At 56.8% G+C, this 13181-nt stretch overlaps 1 protein-coding gene across 5 annotated transcripts in view; it reads left to right on the top strand.

Annotated features, from left to right (window-relative positions):
* Positions 1-13181, top strand: part of Pde5a (phosphodiesterase 5A) — a 95448-nt gene that overhangs the window by 22484 nt on the left and 59783 nt on the right. For all 5 annotated transcript variants that reach the window (XM_047566450.1, XM_047566453.1, XM_047566451.1 and 2 more), the window contains exons 4-6: positions 9248-9319; positions 10680-10769; positions 12077-12214. In XM_047566450.1, coding sequence (XP_047422406.1) covers positions 9248-9319; positions 10680-10769; positions 12077-12214 — 300 coding nt within the window. The remainder of the gene's footprint in view (positions 1-9247; positions 9320-10679; positions 10770-12076; positions 12215-13181) is intronic.

Raw genomic sequence — 13181 nt, 5'->3', positions numbered from 1 at the left:
GTAAGACCATTTCTCATTTTATAAAAGGACATTTGGAAAGACTTCTCTCTCTGAATTTGTTTTTACTTTGCACACACGTGACTCACATGACAGTGACAGGCATGTGCATACAAAGCCCTGGGTGTCCCGCTCCATGTTTCTCATGGAGACCGCGGTCACCAGGCTGAGTCCTGACAGAGCCTCGCTATGGCCTTGTGCATGCCCTCTCCTGCTGCCCTCTCCCGAGCACCTTATTCTACCGTGGAATACGTCATTAAGCTGGGATTAGAATGAGTTATTTCCTCATAATGATCATTCAAGTTGTAATGATTTTTAGTTGATCTTTGGATTCAAATTGAGATTTTGAAAAAACAGATATTGTAGCTAATTCCCATTGTGTAAATTTCAGTGTGAATTAGTTTCTATTTCACCTAATTCAAAGCTTTGGATTCTGTCAATACTCAGAGGCCTCTTCATTTTATATCTACTTGAAAAAAGAAGTTCATACGCCCTCAGTCCTAAGCTGTCGCTCCCAGCCCGGCCTGCACACTGCAGCCTCCCGGGATCCTGAAGAGGGCTCACTGTTAGTCAGGTGCTCAGGAGAAACGGAGTCCGGTGCCTCTAGCATGCAGGAGGGGACCTGTCACGGGACTGTTCTTGTGGTCAGGCTGAGACGCCCAGGGTGCCCCGTCTTCAGGCTGGAGAGCCAGCGGTGGGCAGCGTGATCTGCTTGTGTGCTTAGCCCTGAGGACCGGGGCTGCTGGTGAGAGTCCAGGCCCCGTCCCCAGAGCCTGAGGGTCCCGGCTGCAGGACAGCACGGGCTCTTCCTCTGCTGTTCTGGGCCCCAGGTGGGTTGGAGGTGCCGCCCTCACGGGGGGGAGGGTCTTCCCCAGGCAGACCGGATTCCAGGGCTCTTCCTCCTGGAAGCAGCCTCCAGATACACCCAGGTGATGCTACAGCTGTCCCGCGGCCCTGATCCCAGGCAGGTGGACATGCGACTTCCCCATTAACACCAGTGGACCAGGTCCTAGGGTGGGGTCTGGACACTGGTGTGCACAGCCAGGGCTGAGGAGCCCTGTGTCCTGGAAGCACGCGGGTCAGCAGGCTGCTCCCTGGAGCCCCGGGGCCCACAGAGGTCCCAGTGCCCCCTCCCAATGTCAATCTTCCTAGAGCTCCTGGCACTACAGTGTCCCACACCGGGCCCACGCCTGTCCTGGGGCGTGCAGTCCACCAGCCACCCCTGACCACAGGCCTCCGACTCACAGTGCAGAAGCTGCGCACGTTTGGCAGGAAGTAAGTGCGCTCCAGACTTTGACTTTCAGTCTTCCCCAGACCCGGCCCGAGGGACGCGTGCTGGTGAGGCAGGGCAGTGTGCGACCTCAGCACCCAGCAGCCAGGCCAGGGGCCCGGCGGGTGCAGCTGGAGCTGCACGTGGCCCGTGTGCATCCAGTGCATGATCCACAGAGGCACCTCACACGTCAGGGTCACTGACTTGACGTGTGGCACGTCCAGGGTGTCTGTCCCCATCTGTACTGGGCTCCGATATCCCCGACCCCACCAGTGCTGGGCTCTGACTTCTCTGTCCCCTCTATGCTGGACGTGCTGGCTTTTCCATGGCATTTTTCCCTTTGGTTCCGCCTTTTCCTTCGGGGTGCCTTGCACGGCCCTGTGAGGGGTGAGGCCCACAGCCCTGCCCCTCGGTGCGTGTCCCTGCCCTGGGAATTCCCTGAGCACACCACCTTTGGAGTCAGTGCCTCTGTGGTTGCAGAGGCCAGGAATCGCCTGGAGACCCTGCTCAAGTGCAGAGTCTACGTCCGTCCGTCCCGTGGAACCCGGGCTCTTTTCTAATGAGCTGGTGCCCTGGCCTGTGGTCGCCCATGGTTAGTAAGGTCCTGTGGCAGGTGCTGCTCAGTGGTCCAAGTGTCCCACACCGCGTGTTGCCGCCGTTTCTCAAGAGGGAAGCTCCTGCACAGGTTACTAAAGATTCCTGCAGCCGCGACATGAGTGAATAAACTTGGAAGGCCGTATGTGGACCAGTGGTGGAACTGTTAGGAGGTTGCCAGGCGGGGAGGGTAGGGACGTGTGCCCGCGCAGGACCACGGGTACCGCCAAGCCGAAAGCCTGTTTGTTGTGCATCTGAACTTAAGTGTATCCAGTCCTATCTGCTGGCCCTGGGTATGGGCCAGCAACTGATTTTGTACACTCTAGAAGACCACGTGCAGCTTTTAGTCTAAAGACTTGGCCCCGAAGAGACCTTTGTGCTGGTGAAAGGATTTAGCCCAACCCTGCGGTGGCTCGGCTTCTCTTTCTGGGCAGCAAGAACGATCTCTCCAACAGCAGGGTCCAGGGCAGCCCAGGAGAAGGTTTGGCCCCATTACTCGGGTGAGTGAGGGCAGCTCCTTGCTTAGAAATGTCCTCAGGGCCCATCTTCCTCTTGACCCGCCGGCTGCCCGGGAGGATATTAAGTCAGCTATCAGCAGCAAGTCCAGCTGCGTCCAGGCAGGACTCAGATACAAGGTGCCCCCCTCCTTAAGTGCTGCTGATGAAATGGGTGGATGAGACACAGTGGAGAAACCCCTCCTTCCTGCCGCCCCAGAGCTGCGCCTATCCACCTCCACGCAGCCGCCTCCTGGTCTGCTTTGGAGACTGCTTGCTGTTTAGAGCGTGCCCTGTGCATGGGCCATGTGGCTTGGGCCTCGGTGTCTGCCGGCTTGCTGGAGACTCCGCGTGGGTGGCAGGCGGGGCAGCAGGGCATCCTCCTGAGGCAGCTGTTTGTCCATCCCCTGGTTGGTGGACAGTGGGGCGTTTTCGGTCATTCTCGAGTTCTGGAAAACCTGCTACCTGTCTGCGCACGGATCCGTGTGGACTTGTCTCCGTGGGGGTGTGTCAGGCCCGGGACGCGCTGGGTCCCGTGTAGATGAAGGTCAGCGTCCCGGTGTGCCACCCCTCCAGGTGGCGGTCCCTGTGGCCCTCCCTCCCGCAGTGTGTGCTCGAGAGCCCTGGCTCCTCGCCCTTGGCGGAGTGTGCTTGTGGGCCTGCGGCACTAGCCACTCTGTGGGCAGGACTTAAACCTGATTACTGAGTGTGTGACCCTGCTCGACCTCGCCGCTGCCGGCTCTCAGGTCCGCCGCAGCTGGGGTCTGCTGCAGGTCTGGGTGGCCTGCGGACCCTGAGCCTCCTCCCTGGCCCTGCTGCCAGGCCTCCTGCCCCGTCTACGTTGCTCATGACAGCTGGTGCAGAGCCTGGAGTCCTCTCTGGTTTCCGCCATCGTCCACTCTCACCACGCCACTCGTGGGCTGGACGCCCTGGGCGACCTCCCGGGGGGCTTGGTGACTCCTGTCAGGGAGGTCCCCTCGGCTCCTTCCGCTGCCCACCGCCTCCTGTCCCCGTCCTCTGCTCTCCCAGATTGGCACAGCTCAGTGTGAGATGGCATCCGGTGAGAGTCACGTCTCCAGAGAGAGGAAGGAAGGGAAGCCCAGCAGGCATGCTGGGGTGTGGCTGCAGTGCGCAGGTGTCCGGGGACACCTGGAGCCCTGCGCAGCCTCAGGCCGCGCACACCCGCAGCGCAGTCCGCCTGCGCGTGGCTCTCGCTCCGCTCTCCTGAAGGTCATCCCGGCCAGGGTCCTGAGTCATGGTGGGACTGCCAGCTCCGCTGTGTCCCTTCACCACTTCCTCTCCAGTCCTTATTTTTGTGTTATCATAATGGATGATATTCTTGAAATTCTTTGATGCAAATATAACATAGAAGTTACAAAGGAGGATTTATGATGAATTTTGGCAATATGATAACCCAGCATTTAAACTAAAAATCTAGCTATTTATATCTTCCTTTAAAAAAATTCAAAAGATTCAAGAATATCAGCTATTTTTAATGAGATTTATATGAGATAAAAACTTTGATCAATCAAAGCCATTTTATATCTGTCAAAAGTCACAAATAAGGCAGGAATATGAGATGTCATCCCAATGTTTTCTAGATCTAAGCTTCATGATCGTTTCTTCTCGTTTTACAATATTTGTGAGAAAATAAGTGATTATTTTCCCTGAAGTATCTTATTTTGAACAAGATGTTGTTGAATCACTGAAATATGTAGAGTGCTGGCCAGAAAAGACAGATTTTTTTTTTTAATGAAGCAAGGAATATACTGCTTTTAAGTCTTTTTCAATTTGAAGAGGTGGCTCTTGCTCAGAAGGTAAGTGTCTACAGGAGGGTAGAAAAGCATCGGCCAGGCCTGGTGGTCAGCTCCCAGGTTGGGAGCTCAGAGCTCCCCAGGAGGAGCCGCCACAGTGCTTGCTCCCTGGGGTGGGTGGAAGGTCCGGGGCCCCTGGCTCTGCCTGCTGCCCCAGGGCTGATGGCTTTGACAGGTGAAGCCAGCGAGAGTAACCCACAGCTCTCCACATGACCTGTCCACTCTCTTCAAACACCCAGACACGCTGCAGAAGCAAGCCGAGTTTGGCGGGGGACGGTCAGTTGGCCTCTTTTGGTCTTCAAGATTGACTTCTGTGCTTGTGGACACCTGTAAGCTGTCCCTTTTGTCCTTCCCCGCCGACACACTTGTGGTGGCTTTGTGTTGGAGAAGCAGAGGGTCCTGGGCGTCGTTTGTGTGGTCTGAGGTGACGGTGGCCCCTCGCCCCTTCCCCTGCCCCTCTGCAGGCCTGTCTCACAGGAGGACGTACCATCACGCCTCCCCCAGGATGGGCCTTCCTCAGGAGCAGATAAGACTGGCCCTGACAGGGGACGGCGTGGGTCAGCGCCCCGTCCTGCAGCCTGAGTGAACGGCCACTGGGCACCTGAGGTCGACTCACCCTGCTCTGTGCCAGCAGGAGGCTTGTCCACAAGAGTGCCATTTTGCCAGCAGAGGTTTATCTTCATTGTACCTTCAGGACAGCCATTCAGGGCGAGCACTGGCTTGTTGGAGTGACCCGGTTCAGACTTCATACGTCATTTCCCAGTGTGACTCTGAGCTTTGCAGGGTCTGAACAGGAACACAGGGATCTAGAACCAGCAGCAGATAGGCATATTAACATCTCTGTGTGATGTCCCACAGCTCCACATCAGATCCTTGGACAAGCTTTACCTACTTAAATAAATTCTGCTTTACTGCATTCTTAACTGGTCAAGAAGTTTGTCAATTAAATTGCTACTCTTATACGTACATGGACGAACGTCTGCATTCATATAAGACCTGAAATTCTGTACAGTTCTTTAGATTAAATGTCATATTTAAGAATCTACATTTCTTTCTTTTTAAATCCAACAATTTTTTTCTTTTTATTCATACATTATAATGGTGGGATTCATTGTTATGTATTCACATAAGCACAACACATAGCAGCAAAATTAGGTCACTTTCATTACCCACTATGTCTTCCCTTTACCGAACCCTCTACATAATATCCAACAAATTTTAAGATATCGGATTATATAAAAATTAATGGTAGAACCTTGTCCAAAAATCCCTAGTGTTTCAATTTACCATGGACTGAAAATCAGTGACTTCCTCTAGGACACTCACTGGAGGACTGAGCAGGAGGTGAGGTGCCTTCCTCTAGGACACTCACTGGAGGACGGAACAGGAGGTGAGGTGTCTTCCTCTAGGACACTCACTGGAGGACTGAGCAGGAGGTGAGGTGCCTTCCTCTAGGACACTCACTGGAGGAATGAGCAGGAGGTGAGGAATCTTCCTATAGGATACTCACTAGAGGACTGAGCAGGAGGTGAGGTGCCTTCCTCTAGGACACTCACTGGAGGACTGAGCAGGAGGTGGGCTTCCTTCCTCTAGGACACTCACTGGAGGACTGAGCAGGAGGTGAGGTGCCTTCCTCTAGGACACTCACTGGAGGAATGAGCAGGAGGTGAGGAGCCTTCCTCTAGGACACTCACTGGAGGAATGAGCAGGAGGTGAGGGGACTTCCTCTAGGACACTCACTGGAGGCCTGAGCAGGAGGTGAGGTGCCTTCCTCTAGGACACTCACTGGAGGACTGAGCAGGAGGTGAGGGGACTTCCTCTAGGACACTCACTGGAGGACTGAGCAGGAGGTGAGGGGACTTCCTCTAGGACACTCACTGGAGGACTGAGCAGGAGGTGGGGTGACTTCCTCTAGGACACTCACTGGAGGACTGAGCAGGAGGTGAGGGGACTTCCACTAGGACACTCACTGGAGGACTGAGCAGGAGGTGAGGAATCTTCCTGTAGGATACTCACTGGAGGACTGAGCAGGAGGTGAGGTGCCTTCCTGTAGGACACTCACTGGAGGACTGAGCAGGAGGTGGGCTTCCTTCCTCTAGGACACTCACTGGAGGACTGAGCAGGAGGTGAGGAATCTTCCTGTAGGACACTCACTGGAGGACTGAGCAGGAGGTGAGGTGCCTTCCTCTAGGACACTCACTAGAGGACTGAGCAGGAGGTGAGGTGCCTTCCTCTAGGACACTCACTGGAGGACTGAGCAGGAGGTGAGGGGACTTCCTCTAGGACACTCACTGGAGGACTGTGCAGGAGGTGGGCTTCCTTCCTCTAGGACACTCACTGTAGGACTGAGCAGGAGGTGAGGGGCCTTCCTCTAGGACACTCACTGGAGGACTGAGCAGGAGGTGAGGGGCCTTCCTCTAGGACACTCACTGGAGGCCTGAGCAGGAGGTGATGTGCCTTCCTCTAGGACACTCACTGGAGGACTGTGCAGGAGGTGGGCTTCCTTCCTCTAGGACACTCACTGTAGGACTGAGCAGGAGGTGAGGGGCCTTCCTCTAGGACACTCACTGGAGGACTGAGCAGGAGGTGAGGTGCCTTCCTCTAGGATACTCACTGGAGGAATGAGCAGGAGGTGAGGTGCCTTCCTCTAGGACACTCACTGGAGGACTGTGCAGGAGGTGGGCTTCCTTCCTCTAGGACACTCACTGTAGGACTGAGCAGGAGGTGATGTGCCTTCCTCTAGGACACTCACTGGAGGACTGTGCAGGAGGTGGGCTTCCTTCCTCTAGGACACTCACTGTAGGACTGAGCAGGAGGTGAGGGGCCTTCCTCTAGGACACTCACTGGAGGACTGAGCAGGAGGTGAGGTGTCTTCCTCTAGGACACTCACTGGAGTACTGAGCAGGAGGTGAGGGGCCTTCCTCTAGGACACTCACTGGAGGACTGAGCAGGAGGTGAGGTGCCTTCCTCTAGGATACTCACTGGAGGAATGAGCAGGAGGTGAGGTGCCTTCCTCTAGGACACTCACTGGAGGACTGAGCAGGAGGTGGGGTGACTTCCTCTAGGACACTCACTGGAGGACTGAGCAGGAGGTGAGGTGCCTTCCTCTAGGACACTCACTGGAGGACTGAGCAGGAGGTGAGGTGCCTTCCTGTAGGACACTCACTGGAGGACTGAGCAGGAAGTGAGGGGCCTTCCTCTAGGACACTCACTGGAGGACTGTGCAGGAGGTGAGGGGCCTTCCTCTAGGACACTCACTGGAGGACTGAGCAGGAGGTGAGGGGCCTTCCTCTAGGACACTCACTGCAGGACTGAGCAGTAGGTGAGGCGCCTTCCTCTAGGACACTCACTGGAGGACTGAGCAGGAAGTGAGGGGCCTTCCTCTAGGACACTCACTGGAGGACTGTGCAGGAGGTGAGGGGCCTTCCTCTAGGACACTCACTGCAGGACTGAGCAGGAGGTGAGGGGCCTTCCTCTAGGACACTCACTGGAGGACTGAGCAGGAGGTGAGGTGCCTTCCTCTAGGACACTCACCGGAGGACTGAGCAGGAGGTGAGGGGCCTTCCTCTAGGACACTCACTGGAGGACTGAGCAGGAGGTGAGGTGCCTTCCTCTAGGACACTCACCGGAGGCCTGAGCAGGAGGTGAGGTGCCTTCCTGTAGGACACTCACTGGAGGACTGAGCAGGAGGTGAGGTGCCTTCCTCTAGGACACTCACTGGAGGACTGAGCAGGAGGTGAGGTGCCTTCCTGTAGGACACTCACTGGAGGACTGAGCAGGAAGTGAGGGGCCTTCCTCTAGGACACTCACTGGAGGACTGTGCAGGAGGTGAGGGGCCTTCCTCTAGGACACTCACTGGAGGACTGAGCAGGAGGTGAGGGGCCTTCCTCTAGGACACTCACTGGAGGACTGAGCAGGAGGTGAGGGGCCTTCCTCTAGGACACTCACTGCAGGACTGAGCAGTAGGTGAGGCGCCTTCCTCTAGGACACTCACTGGAGGACTGAGCAGGAGGAGAGGTGCCTTCCTCTAGGACACTCACTGGAGGACTGAGCAGGAGGTGAGGGGCCTTCCTCTAGGACACTCACTGGAGGACTGAGCAGGAGGTGAGGTGCCTTCCTCTAGGATACTCACTGGAGGACTGAGCAGGAGGTGAGGTGCCTTCCTCTAGGACACTCACTGGAGGACTGAGCAGGAGGTGAGGTGCCTTCCTCTAGGACACTCACTGCAGGACTGAGCAGGAGGTGGGCTTCCTTCCTCTAGGACACTCACTGGAGGACTGAGCAGGAGGTGGGCTTCCTTCCTCTAGGACACTCACTGGAGGACTGAGCAGGAGGTGGGCTTCCTTCCTCTAGGACACTCACTGGAGGACTGAGCAGGAGGGTGGCGGCCCTTCCTTCTCTGTTCACCCTCGCTGTTTGCCCAGCACTGGCTGCCGTCAGCTCTGGCTGATAGCTGAGCTTCCGTGCTATCCTACTCAGCCCTCTTGGACTCTGGCCAAGTCTCAGGCCTGTTTCTTGCTGTCCTTCAATCCTATTTGCCTTTTAGGGCCTTCTGATCTGTTTGAGATTAGACTCGACTATTAATTTGTGTTTTGACTTTTCAGTAGTCTTTTTTCCCTAAAATAATTCTGTTGAAGGTCAAATAATTTTCGAGGATTGAAGTTTCCAAAATGTGGACCTCTCCCTGCATTAGGAATTCTTTGTTCCCCACTAATCCTCATGCACTCTTTCTGTGATTGGGCCCTGGGTTCTGTTTCATTTTTAGTAAAAGAATGGTTTGCCCTTTTGAAATATTAAAGCCAACATAAAATGTTCACTTTTGTTTATTTATTTTAAGCATAGAGATGGTTGTGGAAAATACTTCAGCTGTCATAGCACTCAGTTTGTTCGGTCTGCAGGGGGCCAGAGTCTTGCAGTGCAGTGCGTCATCAGGAAGGTGCAAGCCGTGGCCACGGGGCTCATCTGGACCTTGGGCCTGCTCTGCTCTGCGGCTTGTTCTTTCTCAGCACGTGCACTCTGGGGGATTCTTGCTCGTGAACTAAGTCTTGAAAACCCTGTTGCTCTCTGTCTTTTGCCAGGTCGTTGGTGTGGCCCAGGCCATCAACAAGAAGTCGACCAGTGGCGGGACTTTCACGGAGAAGGACGAGAAGGTACTGTGTCCACGCTGCCTGCTCAGAGGCCTCTACCACATGCAGACTCACAGCCAGCCCTGGGGAGGCCCCGCACGGCCGTAGGCAGCACCCCGAGTGCTGAGAGCTGTCTTTGCTCCCTGAAGTGTGGGTCTGGCCCCGGAGGAGCGGAGCCGTTAAGTCTGCAGAATTGCAGTTGTCCTTCCTGGGCCAAGTGTCTCTGGGGCCCTTAAGGCCTGTCCCACGTGCCTTCATGGCCTGGCTGACCCTTGCTCACTGCTGCAGAGGCTCACCCTGAGTGAACCCCCAGGGCCACCCCAGGTTTGGCCTCCAGGGTGGGCCAGCGGGAGCTGCTCTCTGGTGCACCAGTCCTTTACGAGCTTTGCACACACACCTCTGAGTGCCAGGTGCCAGGCCAGGCTGTGTGGTGTGGGCTGGCGGCTACTTCATGGCCCACCTCATCTGCTCTGAAGGCCCTGTTCCCCAGGCCATGGTGACATGCTGTCCCCTCCAGCATGTCTCAAACCCGTTCTTACCTTCACCCTGCAGGAGGCTGTATCAGTCCTCCTGTGGGACACTTGACTATGCGGATCGTAGCCAGTGCCTCCCTCCTCCAAGAAGGTTGCTGTTTACCTGCTCCTCTGAAGATTCATAGGAGCTTTTGAATTTGAAAGACATTCGGACAGGACGGGAGAATCTCTCGACTCCATGCATGAGGCCGTATGTCCTCGTGCTTCAGAGCACAGCACACCTGGCCTCCTTTCTGCAGGTGACACCTGATAGCAGCTCATGGGAAAGCAGAGTCTGGGTTGGCTTTCGATTCCGGTGTAGTGTGTACGTCCTTCAAGGCAAAGCCCTCTTGAGTGAGTGCACACTTGTAGCCTCTGTCACATCTTGGCACAGTGCGTCCACAGTGTGGGTAAAGCCGGTCATCTCAAGATGCACACGGACTGGTCACTAACCCCGGCAGGTGAGGGTGCTGTAGGGACCCACGTTTCACAGAGCCCATTGGGAGTGCCGTGCGCACCTCGAAGCTGCGTCCGACTGTTGTGCTGCTGCTGTCCTCTGGGCGGGCAGGCGCCCTGCGCCTGCTGCCACCGTCCTGTGCACGCTGCCCACTGTCTCGGCAGAGGCCGTCTCAGCGCCGTGCAGGGCCCGTGGGGTGCTGACAGAGCAGATGGCGGCTGGTCTTGTGTGAGGCCGCCTTCCCAGGCCCTGCGCTCCTCTGAGCGGAGGAGACCCGAGTGCGCTGGCTCCTACCAGCTGCGCACCCCTCGCTGGCCGCGGGTGCCTCCTGCAGCCGGGCTGGTGGTGCTGACCCCGCTGCGGCCCTGGGGTGGCGGTCTGGGTCGGGCCAACGGTTCTGCCGCCTGTGTTGCAGGACTTTGCTGCCTACCTGGCTTTCTGTGGCATCGTCCTTCACAACGCCCAGCTCTACGAAACCTCGCTGCTGGAGAACAGGAGGAATCAGGTGAGCGCGGCTGCCCACCAGGGCGGAGGTGCGCGTGCGCGAGACTCGAGATGGCAGCACACGCTTGGTCCGACGTTCAGGCGACTGCAGCTCCTGAGGCCGCCTCCGGCGCTGCCCCGGGCGGCCACCTCCATGGCCTGTCTGCTGGTGGCTCGTCTCTGCAGGGCTGCTGACTGGAGAGGCGAGGCTCGACCTTGCCCTCACTCGCATCGTGAGCCCGTGTCCCGCTGCTGGCGGGTGCCGTTGAGTGATGCTTAGCTCCTGCTGGCACTGCGTTCCAGGCACATCCCGTGCCCGCTTCCCTCCACCCTCCTTCCCGCCACTGCTCACCTGCTTCCCCTGCGGGACTCTTTCTCCATCACCACTTTGACGACAGGTCCCACGGAACCTTCCTCCTGCTCTTCTAGAAAGTCCGCCTGTTTTCTAGATCCCGTGACTTGTTTTGTTCCAGCACATTCTCATTTAAGTGCTTAAGAAATGGCCCGAGTGAGGTAGGCGTTGAGTCCATGTGCGTGAGGAAGTACCCACTGTACCCTCTGCCTCTGGTGAATGGCCAGGAGCTCTGGAGAGCGCGTGCCCATGCTGCGCCCTGCCTGCTCCTTGTGGACGCTGCCTGCTTGTCCTCTGCCGTCCACTGTGCGTACTTCTTCTTCCCATGCGTTCTCCCCGGCTGGCTGTCCTCTCCACACACCCGCCTGCCACTCACTGTGCTGCTCGACTCGGTTCCTGCTGCCTGACCCCCACCCTGTCACCTGCACGTCCTGCCGCTAGGCCTCAGCCAGGGTGGGGTCTCCTCAGTCAGCTTGTGGCCTTCAGAGAGCCTTGCAGGGGAGGCACAGCAGGGTCTCAGTCAGCTCGCGTCCTTCAGAGAGCCTTGCAGGGGAGGCACAGGGCTCCTAAACACCACTGTGCTCAGAGCGGGGCACTCTGGAGACTGGCAGGCTGTTAGATGTTGAACTTGGCACTGGGGCAGCGACCAGGTGCCCATGCGGGACACTGCACAGAACGCTCTGTGAATACCCAGGCTCAGCCCACAGCAGCCCACTCGTTGCTGCGCGCACCCCTGTGGGTGGGCAGCTCCTTCCCGGTCGCCAAGCTAGTGGAGGGGTTGTCAGGACTAGCTGGAGGCTCGGGCCCCACCTGCTGCCTCGGCCTCTGTGTGGCCATCCTAACCGTCAGTGGGGAGTGTGGTCAGCGGGCCCTGTGGTCCGTCATTCTGGCCGCACGGCGTGAACGGCTGCGGGGACGTGGTGGAGTGCTGGGTTGCTACAGCGACTATGCTCAGGCTGCACGTCCCTCCCGTCCAGGTGCTGCTTGACCTGGCCAGCCTGATTTTTGAGGAGCAGCAGTCGTTAGAAGTGATTCTGAAGAAAATAGCAGCCACCATCATCTCCTTCATGCAGGTGCAGAGCTGCACCATCTTCATCGTGGACGAAGACTGCCCCGTGAGTACCGAGCGCGGCTCTCCACTCCCACGGACCCAGCACAGGTCCCTGGAAGCACGTCTCAGAACCCTGTCGCCAGCCCCGTCCCTGTGGCTATCCCTCAGTGCTGGCTGTCCAGCTGGGGAGTGAGTGGGGTGCCCTTCCCTGGATCCCCACCACTGCTCAACCATGGTGACAACTACCCAGCGATGGCTGCACTGTGAACTGACAGGCCCCTTGCATCTTGTCCATGGTACGGGTACCATGGCAGTGGCTGCTCTTTGTCACTGCTTAAGGGCCATGGTAACAGCTGCCGAGTGTCCATTCCTTAGTACCATGCAACGGCCACTCTGTGTCCACTGTGTAGATGTCATAGCAATGGCTACACTGTGTCCACTGCAGCCACCACGGCGATGGATACACTGTGTCCACTACATAGTCACCATGGCTATGACTACACTGTACCCACTGCATGGTCAGCATGGCTATGGCTACACTGTTCCCACTGCATGGTCACCATGGCTATGACTACACTGTACTCACTGCATGGTCACCATGGCTATGGCTACACTGTACCCACTGCATGCTCACCATGGCTATGACTACACTGTACCCACTACATGGTCACCATGGCTATGGCTACACTGTACCCACTACATAGTCACCATGGCTATGGCTACACTGTACCCACTGCATGGTCACCATGGCTATGACTACACTGTACCCACTGCATGGTCACCATGGCTATGACTACACTGTACCCACTGTATGGTCACCATGGCTATGGCTACACTGTACCCACTGCATGGTCACCATGGCTATGACTACACTGTACCCACTGCATGGTCACCATGGCTAGCGCTACACTGTACCCACTGCATGGTCACCATGGCTATGGCTACACTGTACCCACTGCATGGTCACCATGGCTATGACTACACTGTACCCACTGCATGGTCACCATGGCTATGACTACACTGTACCCACT

This window comes from Sciurus carolinensis, chromosome 10 (genome assembly GCF_902686445.1).
Source record: "Sciurus carolinensis chromosome 10, mSciCar1.2, whole genome shotgun sequence".
In the NCBI taxonomy this organism is placed as follows: domain Eukaryota; kingdom Metazoa; phylum Chordata; class Mammalia; order Rodentia; family Sciuridae; genus Sciurus; species Sciurus carolinensis.
The sequence above is the reverse complement of the archived record's forward strand: the minus strand, read 5'-3'. Positions and strand labels throughout refer to the sequence as shown.